General features: G+C 38.8%; 4 protein-coding genes across 5 annotated transcripts; all 4 read right to left on the bottom strand.

Moving 5' to 3' along the window:
• Positions 1-4,902: 4,902 nt before the first annotated feature.
• Positions 4,903-7,647, bottom strand: LOC149588839 (uncharacterized). The gene is made up of 2 exons (XM_089862240.1): positions 5,916-7,647; positions 4,903-5,611 (listed from the first exon to the last, which is right to left on the bottom strand). The coding sequence occupies exons 1-2, from the start codon at positions 7,645-7,647 to the stop codon at positions 5,505-5,507; spliced, it is 1,839 nt and encodes a 612-aa protein (XP_089718366.1). The 3' UTR covers positions 4,903-5,504.
• Positions 7,648-9,771: 2,124 nt separating this feature from the next.
• Positions 9,772-12,790, bottom strand: LOC149588838 (ankyrin repeat and SOCS box protein 6-like). The gene is made up of 2 exons (XM_089862247.1): positions 11,390-12,790; positions 9,772-10,806 (listed from the first exon to the last, which is right to left on the bottom strand). The coding sequence occupies exon 2, from the start codon at positions 10,613-10,615 to the stop codon at positions 9,908-9,910; it is 708 nt and encodes a 235-aa protein (XP_089718373.1). The 5' UTR covers positions 10,616-10,806; positions 11,390-12,790; the 3' UTR covers positions 9,772-9,907.
• Positions 12,791-17,570: 4,780 nt separating this feature from the next.
• On the bottom strand, positions 17,571-18,465 carry LOC149588837 (uncharacterized). Its single transcript, XM_089862115.1, has one exon. It carries the CDS (start codon positions 18,463-18,465, stop codon positions 17,743-17,745), a length of 723 nt encoding a protein of 240 aa, XP_089718241.1. The 3' UTR covers positions 17,571-17,742.
• Positions 18,466-18,474: 9 nt separating this feature from the next.
• LOC149588836 (uncharacterized) lies at positions 18,475-19,976 on the bottom strand. Of its 2 annotated transcripts, none has more exons than XM_089862255.1 (3): positions 19,837-19,976; positions 19,260-19,389; positions 18,475-19,202 (listed from the first exon to the last, which is right to left on the bottom strand). In XM_089862255.1, exon 3 carries the CDS (start codon positions 19,129-19,131, stop codon positions 18,688-18,690), a length of 444 nt encoding a protein of 147 aa, XP_089718381.1. In that variant the 5' UTR covers positions 19,132-19,202; positions 19,260-19,389; positions 19,837-19,976; the 3' UTR covers positions 18,475-18,687. The 2 variants fall into 2 exon arrangements, with proteins under 2 accessions (XP_089718381.1, XP_089718382.1); XM_089862256.1 differs by having other exon boundaries at positions 19,275-19,389.
• Positions 19,977-20,663: the final 687 nt, after the last annotated feature.

The raw sequence follows: 20,663 nt of genomic DNA, 5'->3' as shown, positions 1-20,663 counted from the left end.
GCATATACGTTTGCTCAGATTTGTCATGAACGCTGGATCTCTAAAGGGACTGGTAAACGGAATAGATTTTTCTCTATAGCACGTTTGCTTTGTAAAAAAATAAATAAAAAAAACGGGTACGGCCAAGGTCGTTTAAATTTCTTTTCAATAGGTTTATTCAGAATCACAAAAGACCGAATGGCCTTGAGTGTTCCCAAATTCACAACCCCCATCCCTTCCCCCGACGCTATGCTAGAGAGGACTCGGTTTGTACAGTGGAAGGCGGGCGTTTTCCGGTCCCTTTAGAGATCCAGCGTTAATGGGTTTGTCAACTTCGATCTTGAATTCTTGATGACAAGAGAGTATAGACGCCTGTATACGCCAGTTGCTGCCTGTAATAAAAAACTGTCGTATAAAGTCGATCTGTTTGTAGAGGTTTCATTACTACTCCCTCCCCCTTTTTCTCTTTCCCTCTAGGTCGTGCCGTGCCTGAGGGGGGGGGGGGGGGTTCGTTGAGCGGGTGGGGGGTGATGCATAACCATTGTCATGCCCCACTGGTGGTGGCGGGAGATCTGGTTGATTATTACGATTTGCCAAGTATGTATCGTGCCTGAGGGGTGGGGGTTGGGAGGAATTGATAACGTTACGTATCACGTGATGGTGTTGGCGGGAATTTTGAATTTATTTTTAGTGTATTGGTATGACCTCACGTAAATTATTGGTGTTGAAGGCATTCAGGGTCCCCTAGCGCTAGTGGTATTATTTTCGTGTATCTTTAGGATATTGTGTACATTTTGGGTATAATGTGTTGGTAATTCTATAGGTTATGTAAGCCCTTTCTACACTCAACTTCCCAGTAATGCTATACTGTATATGATTTTGAGGTCTCCATGTATGCTTATGTCATACTAAAGAACCAGTTTTAATTGAGATATTATTATTATTATTGTTGTTGAGGAGGGTACGCGCCCTAGCACCGATGCCAAAGGCATATTGTGCATCCTCGTATTCAGACCTTGAAAAGGCCCGTAGCAGCAGCGTAGCGAAGAATTCGCTCCACCGTAATAGAGGTTTTTAACAAAGTGGCTTAATTTCAATAACTATGAAATTAAATTGGAAACCTCAATTTAAAAAGTTTAAGAAAATAGTAAAACCCTATAGATTACGGCGTTGATTCTGTTATTTTTAAAATTGCGCCCTCTAGTTAGTTTTTAACTATAAAGCAGTTACCAATAACACAGCCCACGAGCTCACATAGGTGATTTATTTAGCTATGCCAAGTGAAAACAATCCCTCATTAAATGACGGCAGATCACTTTGAATATATTTTTTCCTCGGAAAAAGCCGCGAGATTCTTAAGACAAATGAAGCACAAATGAACTAATACTATTTCAATTCTCAGGATTAATTTTGAATAGAAATTTTAGCTGAAGTACTGCAATTCTCAAATCACTTCGTCGTTGTTCGCATTACCATAAGTTCATTAGATATTTTGCATAAGTTTGCCACTAGTTACTGAGAGCTTGTCATGACGTGGGACGTAGGTCATAGATTCTGGTGAAGCGACGCGCTGTCAAAGGCTTAGTAATGTAGGCTATATAGGAAGATGAAACCGAGTGTAGTTAATTCTCGCTTGTCGCTCTCGAACCAGCTCAAGCTGTATGTCTCTAGCATTAGGAAGTATAGGTAGTGTCATACTTATGGAACATATCATATTGTTATAAAGCACATTCTTTATTTAGATTAAAATACCGACTTGGTTCTTTATTGTTATCTAACTTATCAAGTCTAGTTACATTGTAAAAGTGCCCTCCCGTCTTAACAAGATCGTCAGCTTCCACTTAATGTGGTCACGTGTTCTAGCCTAGTTCGGTTCAGTTCTAAGCTGTAACCTCTTCTAGTTCGGTTCAGTTCTAAACTGTAACATCTTTCTTTCTTTATAAACTATAAACATTTCTAAAAATTTTAATTTTAACTTATTTAATTTTAACATTAACATTTTTTTTTTTTTTTTGAAAAAAAGTCTTATTGATAACGTTTGGGCGGGATATTCAATCTACCACTTCTTGTTGCTGGAAATGACTGCGTTGAGATATTAGAGCTTGTAAATGCCGTTCTTTGCGGAGGTCCTTTATGTATGATCAGAGGCCTAAGTATGTCCGTTGCTCCTTCTCTTGATGTTGCCAACGTTATATTTGGATGTTTCACTGATGTGGTGTTTTGTTGTTGTTGTGGTCTATCATGAATTTGTAATGCACGATGTCCTTGTCTCTGTGTTGGTTCCTTTTGTTTATGTTGTAAGCCGTCCGGATCCTCTTGCATTTGCTCCTGATTTTGGTAGCGGTTAGTAATTTCCCTCTGTTCCGGTTCCTTTTGTGTTCTATTTATATTTAATTTTGTTGTTGCCATTGGTGACTTTGTTTCGTTCGTGGGTGTTACTATGCGAGTATGTGTCCATTTGTGAGTATTTTCAAGTCTTCCAGCGCTCCTTGAAACTATATTGGTTCTGGGGCGTAAATGAATTCTTGTTCTAAGTCTGTCCTTGTGGAGTTATTATCGTATAGGAGTTAGGTTCGGGACCAGTTTTCTTGATTACTGCTGGTAGCCAATTTCTGTGGCTCGCAAAGTATAGCACTTCTTGTCCTTGTTGTAAAACTGGTAGATTTTTTGTTGAACGTGAGTTGTATTGGTTAATCATTTCTTTTTGATGTAGTTTTAATAGAGAGTTTAAGCATCCCCTAAACGCGTACGTGTAGCTACCTTCCACAGTGCATTAGACCAATGCATTGTCAAAGGTGGCTACACGTACGCGTATAGGGGATGCTTAAACTCTCTAATGTATTCCTGGCTTGTTGCAAATTATATTTTGGTTGTAGAGTTTCGGTTGTTGTTGTTAATGGTGTTCGAATTCTACGTCCCATACATAATTCCGCTGGGGAAGGCAGGTCCAGTTTCGGGGTAGTGCGATAGTTTAACAGAACTTGTTGTAAATCTCTTCCATCCTGTTGTGCTTTTACCAACGAATATTTTATGGTTTGAATGGATCTCTCAACCATACCGTTAGATTGCGGATGATATGGTGAGGATGTGATGTGTTCTACCGACCATTGTTCCATGGCTTGAGCAAATTCCCGAGAACCAAATGGAGGTCCATTATCAGATATGAGGCGTTGCGGGGCGCCATGACGTGAAAACTGACAAGTTAGGAATTTAATTACTGAGTTTGCATTTGTGGATCCTATTTCTTGAGCTTCAATATATTTAGAAAAATAATCCACTAGGAGAATATAATTTTGTGATCCTAATTTAAATAAGTCAACGCCTGCTGCTTCCCATGGGAGATTCGGTAACTGATGTGGAGTCAGTGGAATTTTCTGATTTGCTCTAGCTCGATTATTGCAAATTGGGCATGCGCGAATGAATTCAGTTAAATCTTGAGTAATCGTTGGCCAGAATACATTGATTTTGGCTTTTGCGAGGCATGAATTTATACCTTGATGCGTCCCATGTATGTCCTTCATAGTTTGTGTCCTCATTGCTGTTGGTATGACCAATCTGGTTCCCCGATAAAGCAGATCTCGAACAGTATGTAATTCATCTTGATGAGGCCAGTACGGTTTGAGTTCCGAACTTAGTGCTTTATGGGTGCGAGGCCATCCCGTTTTTGACATCTCTTGAATCTTGGTTAATATAGGATCTTCAGCGGTAGCCTTTTTGTATTTTTCATGATTGCTTGTGGATAGTGCTGTAATAGCATGAATCGCTGTGTGTGGTCCTTCCAAGTTATCCGTGTTAATGAGTACATGTTTTTGAGGAGTTCGAGATAGCATGTCAGCGATATGAAGCTGCTTGCCAGGTACATATACCAGTGTAACTTGGTATCGGAATAATCTCATTAGGAGTCTCTGCAGTCTTGGTGATATCAAATGCAATGGTTTCTTTGAAATTCCAATGAGTGGGTTGTGGTCTGTATGTACGGTGATGGCGGTACCAGCGATGAAATAGTGAAAATGCTCACAAGCGAAGACAATAGCCAGGAGCTCTTTTTCAATTTGAGCATAGCGTGATTGTGTTGAATTAAAACTTGTTGATGCATATTCAACTGGATGGCCTTCTTGCATTAAAACCGCTCCTGCCTCGATTTGACTGGCATCCACTGATAAGACTATTTTGGCTTTCGGATTGAAAAAAGCCAAAACTGGGGCCGTGGAGGCGAATTTCTTCAGTTGATCGTAATGGTGCTGGTGATCAGGTTCCCATTGAAATAGTGCATCTTTCTTCAGAAGGTTGCGTAGAGGAGCTGTATGGCGGTTGGCATCTGGTATAAATTTGGCTATATAATTTATCATCCCCAGAAGGCTTTGGAGGGCTGGTTTGTCTGTTGGTGAAGGAAGCAAACTTATAGCTGCCACTTTGGCGGGGTCAGGTGTGATGCCAGAAGCATTGATGTGATGGCCCAAATATTTTATTGCAGGTACGGCTAGTTGCATTTTTGTAGAATTGAATTTTAGGCCATAAGTTAATGCACGATCCAGAATTGTTATGAGTCGTGCTGTATGTTGCTTCTCATTAGTGGTAGCGATCAAACAAGTTGGGAAAACCAAAATATTACCTCTCCGTGTCGAGAAGATTATATAACCTTAAGTATCCAATGAAGGAAATATATCACAATGCACGGGCCTTGATAGATATAGGAGGCAATGAAGGAAATATATCGCATGCACGGGCCTTGGTAGATATAGGAGGCAATGATAATCTCTCTCTTTGCACGAGAGATTTATCTTTAATATTTAAATAAATATAATTTTTTTTAATTATTTTAATCTTCAATAATTAACATTAATAATAGTTAAATCGTTTAAAACAAAGTTATACCTATTATCTTCTCAAACTTTGCTAATATTGACGTTTAAAGTGAAGGGTACCCCTCTTCCCGCATTCTTGAAATTTTGGGGTATATATACGATTCGTTTCCATTATAATAGTAAGGAAAAAGCGCAATTGCGAAAACCTCTGGTAGCGATCCTACCTTAGGGAGGCTAGACGTTTCTCGTAACCCTAGCTGATCGCCGCGTATATCTTAAAACCAAACGATGATAATGGAGTAGAAGCCAATGATACAGATTGGTGTCTATGTGGAATAGACGGAAGACAAGTGGATGGTGGTGTTAGAAGCCAGTGTAAGTGCAGACTGGTGTCAATGTGGGATTGACAAAGAACAGAAGATGGTGGTGTTGGAAGCCAGAAAAGTACCAGACTGGTGTTCATGTGGGATGGACGAAGACCAAACATGGTGGTGGGAGAACTCAAGTATAGAGTAGCCAACGGAGAGAAATACAATTTTCCAAATTTCTGTGAACTGTCAATGCGGTCCGGAAATTGGGAATACGTTTGCTCCGATACGCAAACTGCGAACGCGGTCACGTGAGTGTAACAACAGACAGACACACAGACACACAGACAGACACACAGACACACAGACAGACACACAGACACGGCCGTTACAGAACCTCTCCTGGACTACGTCACACGGAGAGGTAAAAATCATCAGTGGAGATGTGAACGTCAGGGAAATCTGATACTGGGTATAAAGAACGCATGGCATGTTGACAGATTTCTGTTCCAAGGGAGCCTGGTGAAACGAAATCGTCCATAAGGTGTTGCAAAAGTACATAATTTGGAGCTAGTTTCTGTGAGTTTTATTTGCCAAAAAGCACTCATTGCATCCAGAACCGTGAAAATGCGTGATCCTCTTAATTTTGAAAATATTTCTTGGTTGGTTGGTAAGGGGTATGGCTGTCGTTTAATCGAGTTGTTTAGTTTTCGAGGATCAAGGCAGATGCGTACACGAATTTCAGCAGGATCTTGAGTGGGTTTTGGCACCACAACCATAGGGTGAACCCATTCAGTTGGCTCGACAACAGGTACAATAATACCTTGTTCTTGCATTCGCTGTAGTTCTGTTTGGACAGCTGCTTGGTATGCTATCGGTATCTGGTGAGCAGCAGAGATTGATGGTGTGGTGTTCGGCTTGAGTTGAATAGAGTATTCGCCTGGAAGCAAGCCAATTTGATCAAAACATTCATGGTATTGTTTTAAAACCTCTTCTATTGCAGGGCTAGCAGTCTCTTGTACTTGACTTGGATGTGGCAGTATCGATGTCGATTGTATCCCCAGTATCTGTTGTTTATTTAAGGCTTGCCATCTCGGCAAAACCGGGCTAAGTGGTTGATATTGGTGAATGATTAGTCCCAGTTGAGTTGCTGCTTGCGCACCTAGGATAGGGGTGCGATTCTCCTTCGTGATGTAGAATGGGAATATAGACATCGCGTTGGGTGAAGCGCAAGGTATATTCGTGACGCCCATGATAGGGACTGAGTGACCCGAATAAGCTGTGATTGTGTATAATGGCGGTTGTATAGGTGGTTGTTGTGGAAGGGCCTTGTACATTTGTTCGGTAATTATGTTTACTTGGGAGCCCGTATCCACTTTAAAAATTGTTGGAGCATCGAATAAGTATATTTCATCATAGATTTGATCGGGTTGTTGTGATAGTGCTTCTATGGTGAGCGGTGATTGCTTTGGTAGCTCTTCAGAATTGTTAGGATGAGTTGTCAGGCAGTAGGTGCTGTACTGTAGAATTTCATCGTGTGGTGTGGGATCATAACACGTGAATGAGTCCCCATAGTCACCATTGGAAGGTTGAGCCTCATAGTTCGAGTAGGGGTCATGGAGTTGAGAATCGTCATTAGGTTCATATTCTTGGTTTGGTATGTATGGTTCTTCTGTGTTCAGTGCATGCGACGAGCGACATCGGGTGGCCCAGTGACCTCGGACGCCACATTTCAGACACGACGAGGTTTGTGCAGGGCAAGGACGTGACGGGTGTTGCGTGCCGCATCGAGAACATCGATTGGGGTATGAAGAGTTCTGTGGTAACGGTGAATAGTGATGTGGTCGTGAAGAATGTCCTGCACGCTGATTGTGTTGTAAGTTGCGAGGGGGCAAACGGTTAGAATGAGCTGACGATGGCGGCTGTCTGTATTGAGAGCGAGTAAAAGGACGGAACCGTTGTGAGCTGCCGCGGCGTTGTAGAGCGTCGAGTGTATTTGGGGGTTGAGGTTGAGAGGGAGCCATAGCACCGGCATAGACCCTCGAAATTTCATCAGCTTGACAGATCTGTATGGCTTCTTGGAGTGTTAGACGAGGAATGGACAGAAGGCGTTTTCTTGTCAGTTCTTTTTTGATTCCCATGACTATCATGAGTGTGATGAGATCATCAAGAAGGGCCCCCAAGGCACAGTTCTGGGCCTTGGTTTTGAGATCGATGAGAAATTCATCAAAAGTTTGGTTGTTGGCTTGTTTTGTGCATATAAACACGTAGCGGAGATACGTGACGTTTTTATAAGGTTCATAATACTTATCGAAAGCGGCGAAGATCACTGGTAGGGTGCGTGCATCATCTATTTCTTGTATAGTTAGTGTATTGTAGATGCGACGCCCGGAGGTGCCCAGGATGTGCAAGAAAATGGCACGTTGTCGTGCGACTGGTTCAGCGTTGAGATTGGAGGCGACCGCATAAATCTCGAAGCACTCTTTATATTCTCGCCAGGCCGAGGCTGGATCAGGGCCAGGAACAAATTGAGCCGGGCCTTTGAAAGTCGTCATTGCAAAGTTAGGCCTATACGGAGGCCGGTAGAGAAGGACAGTTGAGAAACAAACGCGTGAAAGTCCGTAGAACCTCTTTCACCATGTTATAAAGCACATTCTTTATTTAGATTAAAATACCGACTTGGTTCTTTATTGTTATCTAACTTATCAAGTCTAGTTACATTGTAAAAGTGCCCTCCCGTCTTAACAAGATCGTCAGCTTCCACTTAATGTGGTCACGTGTTCTAGCCTAGTTCGGTTCAGTTCTAAACTGTAACCTCTTCTAGTTCGGTTCAGTTCTAAACTGTAACACATATAAACTTATGGTATTACACGTAACTTATAGCCTACTTCTTAGACTTTGAACTAAACTTTTTTCTACTTAAAGAAAAATTTATAGTTTTCAATTGAACTTACCAAAAATGGTGCTATTTCCAATTATTATTATTTTATTTTTATTCTGACAAACATACCAATAAGTTTATGAAGAAAAAAGGCAAATACTATGGAAAAACATATCCCGGTCAGGATTAACGCTGGTTCCATATTTGAAATCTTCTCAAAACCTATATTGGATTACTTCTTTTTCAACACATACTAAAAACTACCCTCAAAAAGGGTACGAAAAGGGAGTAGTTTAAGTTTTTCCAAATCGATATGTATTTCCTCGCGTCTTTAGTCAACAAACTAATTTTGAAAGTTAGAACCGTATTCCGTTTATGTACGTTTTAGATTTGGTTCCGGCAAGATAAATGTACTTTACAGATTAAATCCAAGAACAATCGAAGTTTCTCATGCGTCAGGATCCCTTATCGTTGTTATCTCTAAATTACTTAGATATTACTTATAACTGGAAGTTAGATACGGATTGTCGTTTTACGAAGTCCTACATTAAGATGAGTGGCGCCATCTCCACTTTATCAGAAAATTATCGTATAGAATAGTGTCAAAATTCGGTTCGATAACTGCGTGATATCAGTGAGCACGTATGAGAAGGAGAGTTACTCTCACGCGCACCTACCTCGGCGCACAGCCGAGGATCCAGACGTCAGGTGACGTGATGCTCTAAGAATACTGGCCGTAAACAAACGTCTCCGATTTTTCCCTCTCTTTTGCGCTGATTGCACATGTGCGAAACTCGGTACCGGTTTTAAAATGGGTGCGGGGGGGGTGGCGGATAATTTGGCCTCTCTTTCTCATATGTGCTTACTGGTAATATTGAAATGCACGAAAACATATATCTATAATTATAAAATAGGTAGTATTAAATTTTTCTTAAAGACGAGAGCTACTGTGTCATCCGCCATTGGTTTAATGGCGTCTGCTAAATCGAAGCTCTTTCCCATAATTTCCACTTACCTCTCTCTGTCTGTGAGAATTCAACCAATTCCATAGAGGTAAGGTATTTTCGATTTAGCAAAACATTAATTAATCATTAACAAACATCAGCGAGTCAGCGACTTGTCACCCAACTTGGTTTATGCTTATCAAATATGCGATTAAAAAACCACCATTTATTCAATCAAACAGAATTTATTAATTAGCCTTTACCATTAGGGCCATACTCAGTGTGGTTGCCAAAAATGGCGCCTTTTTCCATTAACTTCTTGACTATAAGGCTGGAATTACTTTTAGTGGCGTAATAAAGTGAATACATATTGTCTCGCTCGTTTGTGGCGTTGACGTTGGCCCCGCCATCTATTAGTAACTCCACGCATTTTTCTATCTTCTTGGATAGAGTCCGTTTAACCATCATTTCGTGGCAAGCCCAATTTAGAGCAGTGTAACCGTAATAATCCCTTTGTTCAATATCAACTCCCAATTCAAGCAATAATTTGGTCATATTTACGTATCCTTTAGAGGCTGCGTCAAACAACATAGTACGGTTATAATCACCAAATCTTTTGTTTGTGTCGAAGCCTCTTTGTAAAAATAACTGTCGAATATCTTTTCGATCATAATCGTAGGTTGTCGTTAAAGCGATTACGTCTATGACGGCTCCTTTATCGAGTAGGGTTTTCACCACTGGCATCAAACCCTCACGCGTCGCTACTTCCAAGGGTGAACAAGATTCGCGGAGATAGCACGGTCCGGAATTGACTTCAGCTCCATTCTCCATGAGGATTCGAATTATCTCTTCGTTCCTTTTGGCAATCACGATTGAAAGGGGCCTGCAAATATTCGACCCCAAGCACCTGTTAATATCTGTTCCGTTCGATAACAAATCCAAGAGAGTTTCTTTGTCTCCCGCTATGATCGCCCTGATCAAGTCATAAGTCTAATAATCCCTCTTAACGATTTCTCTCAGCGATGATCCTACATGTACGTCAGCTCCATTCTCCAACAAAAATTTAGCCACATCTTCCAATTTTAGTTCTTTCGCAATTGCCAATGGTATTTCTTTTATATTGTCCATAGCGAAGGATAACGCCGTGTTTCCACTATTGTCTATGGCGTTAACGTCGGCGCCTTTTTCGATCAATCTCTTCACAACATTAAAGGCAGCATTCTTCGAGGCGTGAATAAGTGGGGTACCATTATCAAAAATGTCTGTGGTGTGGACGTTGGCCCCGGCATCTATTAGCATAACCATACATTTCTCAATAATACGGACTTCCGATAAATCATCAGCCTCTATACGGTATATGCTCAAGGCGGTATAATTATAACAATCTTTATGATCAATATCCGCTCCCTTTTCAAGCAACAATTCAGTTAGATTTACTCTTCCGCGCTGGACCGCAAAGAAAAGCAATGTTGTTTCGCAACTGCCATATTGTTTGTTTGGGTCGAAGTCCTTTGGTATTAATAACTCTAAAATTTCTGTCTTATCAAAGTCCATGGCGGTGACCAAAGCGTGTTCGTCAACTTCCACTCCTTTATCGAGAAGGGCTTTAACCAGCGTCACGGATCCCAAATGCGTCGCTGCATCCAGTAGAGGATAAGAGTCACCACAATTTTTATTCGGATCGGCTCTTTTTTCCATGAGAAATAGGGCTAATTCTATTTTCTTCCTTCGAATTGCGATTGAAAGGGGTGTTTCATAAACGTTTTCCAAGCACTTGTGTATATCTGTCCAGTTCGATAATAAATCTGATAACTTCTCTTTGTCTCCCGCTTCAATCGCCGCGATGGCGCGATGACGTCATTGCATTGAGCACCATCTACAAACAAACCCTGAAAGTAAAGCTTCGATTATAACTTTCAATTTCATTTTAATTATTTAGGGCCCCAAGAAAGCCTTAACGGTTAATCCCACTTGGCCCAGATACCACTAATAATAAATTTTAATTATTTAATATATCGAAGGGGTGTTAAAGAAGAGTTTTACGAAGAAATAACCACCTTTTCTCTTGATAGCTAACGATAATATTAAAGTTTTTCATTAGCTAGTCCTGGTAAGAACTTAATGTATCCCAACTGTTGGTTAATCTCGAATATTACCTTAGCGAGTTGGAAAACAAGAATACTGTACTACCATACCCCCTAGGGTAATCATGGTACTATATTCGCACATACAAAACTAACACGCCATCACCACCCCAACGACACCTAGCTATTTCGTAAATTTTTTACGTGTCTTGTTCTCCATTGTGACGCCATAGCTATATTAATTCACAATTTTAGAAGTCCTCGTAAGATCGTTCTTTCGGTGTCAGAGGGCAACCTAACCCGCACAGTGTTTTAGGTTCAGTTCAGTTTACCGTCTTCTACGTGAGGTTTTACTACGAAGTTTTTAAGATGAAATTGTTATATTTACCGTGAATGCAGCCAGGAAGAGAACCACCGAGAATTCTTTCATCACTTCGAGAAATTATTAAGATAGTCTTCGTTTTAATGTCGAATATACGATACCCGAGATTGAAACGTGCATTCCCTTTTTATTTTAAAAGAACAACAAGGAAGTTCAGTTTCATTATCGACCCAGATGGAGTAAAGTAAATAATTAAAGAATACAATCTGATTAAACTTCCTCAATTAGATGAGTTTCCAAATAAACAAGGTCAAGGTTAACCCAGACGTAACTCACTTTGTCTCTAAGCTATGTCTGAGAATGGCAGCAGAGTCTATATGCAAATGTAGTAATGCTTAATAAAATTGTCAACACCCCATTTTAAAATTAAAATATTAATATCAAAGTTCTTGGCATAGCGAATTGAAACAATACTTTTTAGCTAAGTAATTATTGAAGCCTGAAAATGAATTTCTCATTCTGGCAAGCGCTCCCGCAGTCCCCATCCCCCAGCGCCAACCCAACAAACCGCTCTATAAAGAAACTATTTTGCCTATACACGCTATCCTATAAATCAGCTTCGATGCAGCTTCCCATCAAATTAAACGTAAATCTTAGCGTTCTCGTAATATAACTGGGTGAATACTTCGACGGTGCCATTGTTGCTTCTTTCTCAATACTTCCAAGGGCCGGAAGTGGATCTGTTCTTAAAGAGGGTCCCGACTACCTTTTTTTACGTCCATCGGAAGTCAGAAAAACTGAGCACTGAAAGCTCATACTATAGCGCCTATGTACCTTCTATCGCGATTCTTTCACATTTCGAGCTCCAAGGTGATACCGGATCTTGCCTTAATCGGTTACTATCCACGGATGTTTTTCGTGTATCTCAAGCTACAAACAAAAGCACACAAACAAATACACACGAATAGCGCCAAGCTAGATCTGGTTACATAACTGCACCAAGCAAAAATTAAAAAAAAAAAAAAAAAACACTCACTGGGTGTCCTCCGATTTTTTGGCCGTGTAGTCAAAAATTTACAGGCAAACACTATTCTTGGATGAGACTGTCTCATCCAAGCACTATTGTTGCAGAATGTAATAATCTCCATTGGTTGGTGCAAGCATAGAATATACACAAGAGAGGAATAGAAGGTTTAGCCTTCCCTAAGGCATTATTCAATATCTCGGGTTATTTTTAGTCTCCATTTCCGGTGTCTCCCAATTGGCTGAATTCTTTCTAGCGTAACTGGTTGAAAAGCATCGTCTGCTTTACAAACGAATGTTATTTTGTTAGGCTTAGCAATAGGCAGGCGGCTATGCGATAGGTATGTAATATTATAACAATTATATTAATTATATTAATTAAATATTATATAATTAATTAAATTTCTCTGTTCTATTATTTTCTAAGGCTTCCCTTTTAAAAATGTCTTCATCAAGGTATATGTGTTGCTATGGACTATGCACCAAAAAAGGAATTACTAATAGCAAAAAGAAGCCTCTTTCTTCTCAAGATAGTTTTGTGCGTTTCCCATGTACTAAAACCGAAAGAGAAAAATGTATACGATGGGTTTCAGCTTGTGGTCGTGAAAACCTGTCATTAGCTGATGTAACGAAATCTAGCCAAATATGTTATCGACACTTCGAAGGTTTCCAAGGACCGACTTATGAAAACCCTGACCCCATTCCTTTCATTTCTTTGGGCATTAAATCAAAACCAACCAATGCAAGGTCTAAAGATGAATTTAACTTGAAAAATATAACTAACGTAATTGGTTTCTCAAGCGAACTATTCGAAAACCGCGTGAAATTTTGTAAACTTAGTAAAGGCTCAGCTATTTTGGAGTGCACAATCACAGTGAATAAGGAAATGATTGTAGAATCCATTGGTAACCGAATCAACCCTGAAAGTGTCTGCGCAAACTTTATCTTGAACAAAAATGAAGATATCTACACCTTTTTAAATGAATTAAACAAGTTTAACGTTTGTTGTGGAAACCCAGATCCAGATTTGGTTAATTATTTTAACAAACAAACAAAGCATAAAAAGGGATACTATTCTGAGAAAGTCCAAACCATTTTCAGTGAAGATTGTCCTAGATTAATTCAAGGAAGTAGAAAAAGATGTCACCATTGTGCGCGTTACCGTGGATGCCTCAGAAAATTGAGATCTGTAAAAATTTCCAAAAAATCAGTAGAGAAACAGAAACAGCAAAAATTTGTAATTAATAAGCATAAAAGCATGACTCGAAATCGAGAAAAAACAAAAGAGGCTATTTCAGCAATGAAGGAAATGTTTAAAAACAAATTAAAAATGGAGCCAACTGGATCATTTGGGCGGTATTCCTTAGACAACAGTTGAAGGCAATGCACCGATCAAAATATGGAATGAGGTGGGATAAGACCTTCTTAAAATGGTGTTGCTATCTTAAAAATAAATCTACCTCATCTTATGAAGCGTTAAGAAAATCTGGATGTATATATTTACCAAGTACAAGAACGCTCTATGATGAGGCACATGTGGTAACATCCAAATCTGGGTTTTATGAGGAAGTGTTCACTGACATGGTCCAAAACACCAATATTCATCAGCGACCAGATTGGAACCGCTACTTTTTAATTTTGTTGGATGAAATGAAGGTTAAAGAGGATTTGACTTGTCATAAAAATACCGAATTTTTAACTGGATTTAAAGACATAAACAAAAACCTAAATACCTTGAATGATATGAAAAGAGACATCAGTGGTGTGGACACTCCTCCATTAGCGACGCAAGTTTTGCAACTTATGTTGCGAGGAATAACTAACAATATTAAAATCCCCTTTGCTCATTTCCCATCCACGGGAGTGAGTAGCTTGGAAATATATTTTATACTGCAAGAAGCAATTGAGAAGCTAGAGATTCACGGGTTTCGTATTCTTGGAATTGTGGGGGATGGCTGTTCAGACAATCGTAAATACTTTAAGATGTGTGCTCAAGCTGCAGGCGAAATTGATGAAGATGGCTCCAAGATTTATTTCAAGGTCCCTAATTTGTTTGCCAACGATGAGGAGAGAGATATATATTTTCTTTCGGATGCTCCACATCTCATAAAAACAACACGAAATTGTTTTTACAATAGTTCAAAAAATTCTAAAGTTCGTCAATTGTGGAAAAACAACGAAAATATATCATGGGATGTAATTGTAAAGCTTTATTATTATCAACTACGTGCAAAGGGAGAATTTAAACATGTTTCAAAGTTGTCCTATGGCCATGTTTATCTAAATTCTTATGCTAAGATGAAAGTGAACTACGCTGTACAGGTCCTCAGTGAAACTGTCGCGTCGGCCATCGAAAATTGTTTTGGCAAAGAAACTTTTCCTGAAACAGTTAAATTTATACGTGTATTTAACAAGTTTTTCGACATATGCAATGTTAAAAACTGTAAAGAAGGATTCCAGAGGAGAAATCGGAACAAAGCCCCTTTCAAGTCAATAAATGATGAAAGACTAGAGGTAAATATTCAAAGCCTTCTCCGTTAAGTTCTAGAAAGCTATACTACGATTTGATTTTTAGTGGCTCGAATACGATTTTATAAAGTATTTGGATGAATGGAAAACGGATGTCTTCTGTCGAGAAGGAAAATACACAGCTGCACAACGGGCAAAGATGCTTCCTAGCCACGAGACAATTGATGGTCTCAAAATTACTGGTAAAAACTCGGAGATTTAATGAATGTGAAACCATAGAATATACACAATGTGTATATTCTATGGTGAAGCCGACCTACAGAAATATTAATTTTGTAATTTTAAAATGTTTTAGTGTGCTCAACTGTTGGAATTGTCAAATTTCTTTTGAATAAAGGAGCACCCTATGTGCTAACACAGCACTCAGGATCCACTAGAGCAATACTTTGGACGGATGAGGTCAGCTGGGGGCAGAAACAATAATCCCTCTGTGTGGCTTTACCAATCAAATATTGATAAATTAGAATCATTAAGAGGATTTGTTTTAGAAGCCATTGGTGGAAATACCAAATTACAATAAAGTAGAGAAATGAGATCAGTAAACAAATTTTATTATAAGTACTGTAGAAATAAATCCTGGTCAGGATCATTTTCTAAGAAACTTAAATCTTCCTTATTCAAGTTATTATTTTCTATACATGTAGATGTATTAAACTGAATATTTTGGTCACTGTTTGTACTAGGCAGTGCTTTGATAACAGTAGGAACCTTTGCCTTTTTAAGGAGAGGAGTTAATACTTTTTCATTCTCAAAAACATAAGTAATTATTTGGGGATTTTTTCTAATTGCGGGAGTAGTTATTGCTTTTTTTAGAGAAGTAGCTATCCTGGATTGATTCACAGGAGCAATTACCATTGCATTTTTAAATAAAGGAGTATTTAATATGGCTCTTGTTGGTATTTTTGGTTTTTCAATCACAGTACCCGCTATTTTTGAGTTTTTTATCACAGTACCCGCTATTTTTGAGTTTTTTATCACAGTACCCGCTATTTTTGAGCTTTTTATCACAGTACCCGCTGTTTTTGAGTCTTTTATCACAGTACTTGTTATTTTACGCTTTTTGGACTCAGAATTATTTAAAACAATTTTACTTGGTTTTTGCGGGGAGTTTTCTTTATTTTTAGGAGTAATTCTTGAAGGGCTGCCTGTGTATTTGTGTGCGTTGGATTCTATATTTTGTGAAATTTCTTTCACTTTTGAAGCAGCCTCAGATTTTTCTTGCAGTGATTTTCTTAAAGACTTTTTCGCCTTTAGACATTCTTTTGTATCATGCTGGTAATGCTGCAACACGTCACCAACGAGAACTTTCCCACGAGTATTCAAACATGTATCGGCTACAATTTTCAGCCACTTCTTATCTGTGTCAATCTTACCAATCTTTACCCAATTTTCTAAAATCATTGGATCTTCAAGGATCTCATTTATTGCGATGTCCTTTAAATTGATATTGGTGATATTGCTGAAAGATTTGGAATAGTGCCTGTCTGAGATTACTTTCATTCGAATGACAAGATTGAAAAACACTTCTTCAACTCTGATTAGTCCTCCTCTGTCGACCATTCCTATCCATCGTTCAGATTTATCATGTTCATCTAATAAGTTCTGTCCTTGTTTTTCTATTTCATCTAGAATCTCTTCGGGCAATTTTTCGTTCTTAATGATCTTGCTAAAAACCCGGCTACATACCGAAGTACATCTTCATTTATTTGAACATTACGTGATTTCCAGGAAGAATCTTTCACACCCAAAGCTTCTTTTTTTGCCCTCATTTCATGGGTATGTTTTTTAAATTCTTCTAATCCAATTTGTGCAACAGAAATTAGGTCAGAAAACACCCTTCTATAAATTCTTTGCACAAATGTTCTTTGAACACATTTGGACAATGTGTGTGGTACTCTGTAGCACTTTAAATTGCTCTAATTGTTTCAATATATGATCTACGACCGGAGTATCGTGATTCGTATTCCATATTTTAGAGAAACATTCAAAAACAATTTTCCAATTATTTATTTCCTCGTTTGAATTTACCTGTTCCCGTTCAATTTCTGAACAAACCTCAGGTAAACGTTTCCGGAAATACACTACAAAACATTCAAACAATTTAACGGTTTAATTTTAAGAAAAATATCAAATAAATTTGTTACATACCTTTTAGCTGATCAACGTTTAACATCTTCGTGATCAGCTCAGCCATCAGCTTAAAAAAACCGTTTGTAAGCAGACGACATTCGGATAACTCCTCCCAGGAACAAACCGGAAGTTAACTATGAAAAATACCCGAGGTGTTTAGGGAACGACCTTCTATTCCTCTCTTGTGTATATTCTATGGATAGATTCAACGGTATTGGTGATGCCCATAACCAGTGCACTAATAGCGCGACGAAATTCACGCATGCTCAGTAGAGCTCTATTTGAAAGAAGATAACCTTAATATTGGTACAACCCCTACATAACACATTGTACATCTCTTTAATTTATTCGTGTTATTGACACTGGCAGGTTGGGTTCAATTTAATTATTCAATAAAGTTTTAATTACTATTATAGAAAAAATTTACTTTGGCTTTAAGGATTTAATATACTGTTATTTTAATGTCCGTACTTACAAAACATTACTTGCTAACCTGGACAATTTTCATACTATATTATTTGAATTTTGTGAACAGTAAATTATTTGAAGGATAACATTACTGTGATTGTAGATATGGCTCGCCTTGACCGATTGCGAATCTGTTTCAGATTGTCTAAGGTCTCTTTGAAAAGGAAATTAACTAGGTATCTTTAAAATATCGATATGAAAAATTAAAAGTCTATCCTTTCAATTCGTACAGTTCATTATTTTCGAGTCTAGGTTACAAAAGCTATTTTTCATTCTACGCTGTTCTGAACTGCGAAAGTGCTACCCTTCTCAACTTTTATTGTGCAATCCTTGAATGTGCTGCCCGTTTTAGCCGATTTCAAATCTCTTTTTATCTGTTCGAGGTCATTTTTAAGTTCATTGACTTCTTCCGAAAAAGACACGAACAATTGCTCATTCGCTGTCAGGTCCGCAACTTTTGTCCGCAGTTCTTCTAACTCTCCGCTTCTTTTCTCCACGACCAGATTCCGTTGTTTTTTCAAGTCAGATAATTCTTCCTCCAGGATAGAAATTTGATTACTCTTCTTATTTTTTTCTTCCATGACCAAATCCAGTTGTCTCTTCGTTTCCTCAATTTCGGTCTCAAGTTGAGTAATTTTACTACTCTTCGTGTTGTTTTCCTCGATTAACAATTCCTCTTGTTGTTTTCTTTGTTTTTCCAGAACGGACAAATAGAACTCGAGTGCATCTGAATCTTTTTGATGCTGCACCTTTAGTCTCGCAATTTCTTCCATCGTTTCCTCCATTTGTTTCTCCGCTTCCTCTTTTTCACTGAGAGCGGAATTCAACTGATCTTGAAAATTTTTAACTCGATCATTTAGTTTTGATAATGTTTCTCTCAGCTCTTCATTATGCATTTCACTGCCGAATTTAGCTCCACGGTCCAAAAGAATCTCCGAAGTACTCCAGTGGAGGTTTCTGATAGCCAAATCCAAAGGAGAAATGTGATTCATATTGTATACGTTAATCATTGCGCCTCGGTTTATGAAGTACTTTGTTATTTCATCGTGTCCCTTTAAACAACTATAATGTAAAGGCGTCCTACCATGCTCGTCTCTTACGTTGACATTGGCGCCGTTATCTATTACAGCTGGGGTTATGCCAAAAAAATCCCTCTTGTCAACAGTCTCACCTTTTTCGAGCAAACATTTTGCAACATGCAAATGGCCATAATATTATGCATAGCGTAAGGCAGTGTTTCCATTTGTTTCTCTCTTATCAATCCGAGCTCCTTTGTCTATCAACAGTATAAGCTCCACCTCCTTCAAGTCACCTCTCCTGCAAGCTTCTATTGGCCGTGTCCTGTTATCCTCACCTTCTTGCTCTATATCAGCTCCATTTTCAATCAACAATTTTACAACATTCAAGTGTCCATTGTCGGCAGCGTACATTATCGAGGATCTGATTTCTCTGTCCGTTTCATTAATCCGAGCTCCATTTTGGATCAACAATTTGACAAGATCGATATGGCCAAAACGGCAGGCGTGGATCAACGGAGTCCGACCTGAACTGTCCTTCTCGTTGGGATCTTGCTTTCTTTTCAACGCAGTCTCTACAAGATCTAAATCACCATCAATTGACGCAGCATGTATGTCTAAACGGGATTGAGAATTCCACATATTGTGATTTTAATTAGTTTGATAACAGCAGTAGAATATTCTCTTTTTCGTAGTCAGGCCTCTGGTATTTTCTAGATAATTAGAAACACCGTCATAAGTTATATTATAAGGCCATCTCTCACATTTACCCGAAAGATCTTTACTTCTTGGATTTGATCAAGCATTAGTGAGAGCGCCAGTTGTTGACTGGTTCTCCCAGCTGACGAGTATAGTTCGTTATTTGCGCCAGGAGTTAAGTTAGAAAGATTTCTTGTAATCCTGCAAAGAAATTTGGTACAAACTATAAACCAAGGTCCTTAATATCCACGTCTTTTTTACAATTATAGGAAAAGTTCGAGTTCCACATCAGTAACTTTTGCATACATATATGGATCCCACCGTCTCTTCTCGCAATTACTTAAAGGGGCTGTTCGGACAGTGGGACAAACGACGATCTTCCTCATAGAGCTTAACATAGCGGGTGGGTAAAAAAGGAGAGGGGGTCGGACAGCCCCTTTAACCTTATATTAAGTTTCCATTATAATTTTACCAACTTGGAACTTAACAACTATAGTGCATTAAAATCTGTACTTTCTATTGTTGATTTGATTTCTGCTTGACATTTTGTAAAATCATTTCTTAAAAATAAGGTTGTAACCCTCGATAGGAATTAATTAAATAGGGAGATTCTCCCGAGGGCCATAAAAATGAATAAAGACAACTTACAGTTTTAATCCAAATGTAACAAACAACTTTATTGGTTAACTGATATAGGGATAAACACGTAAGCTAAGTACCGAACTGGTAGTACAAACAGAGTCGCTCCGTCTTAGGAGAAATCGTAAACAGAACTGATAACAAAATTCTAAATTATCCTAGATCACATGTGTGGAAGGGAGAGTGGCTTGTAACATGGAGGCTAGATATGCCCTGCCAGAACCAAGGAGTGGAAGCTCCAAGGATTCTGGCAGCCATGTTACATCGTTGAATTTTTTTTGGGGCCCAAGGGATGTAGGGGATAAAATGGGACAGTGCCAAGGATATGTGAACTATTCAGGAAACACTTGTGCCGATGAATTCCTCTATTTTTGTGTGGTAATTAGAAAAATCAAGGTAAATAGGCCTAGATGAAAACTATGAATTTATTTGAAATACAGTTAAAAGATTATTGCTCGTCTTAAAGGGGCTGTCCGGCCCCCTCTCCTTTTTTACCCACCCGCTATGTTAAGCTCCATGACGAAGATCGTCGTTTGTCCCACTGTCCAAACGGCCCCTTTAAATATAACCTTACCATTCAAACTATGAGAGGAGCGCGTCCATCAGCGCGCAATAAACAACCGAACTGTTTGGGGTAATAGATGGTTGTTGCTTACAAACTAAATTGGGTTCCAGTTTCATAATCATATTAAATCCATTAAAAACTTACCAATTTAATGCGACTCAATTTGGGTGTGATATCACCTCCTGAATGCCGATGAATCTTTTCCACAAAAATTCCCTTTATCAGTAAATGTAAAAGGAACGCTATTTCAATATCGCACGCAATACAAAGG

Source organism: Phalangium opilio, unplaced genomic scaffold, assembly GCF_054372755.1.
Source record: "Phalangium opilio isolate 3A_F unplaced genomic scaffold, DU_Popi_V2 ptg000537l_1, whole genome shotgun sequence".
Lineage (NCBI taxonomy): Eukaryota > Metazoa > Arthropoda > Arachnida > Opiliones > Phalangiidae > Phalangium > Phalangium opilio.
Note: the sequence above shows the minus strand (reverse complement) of the source record. Positions and strands in the feature narration are given on the sequence as shown.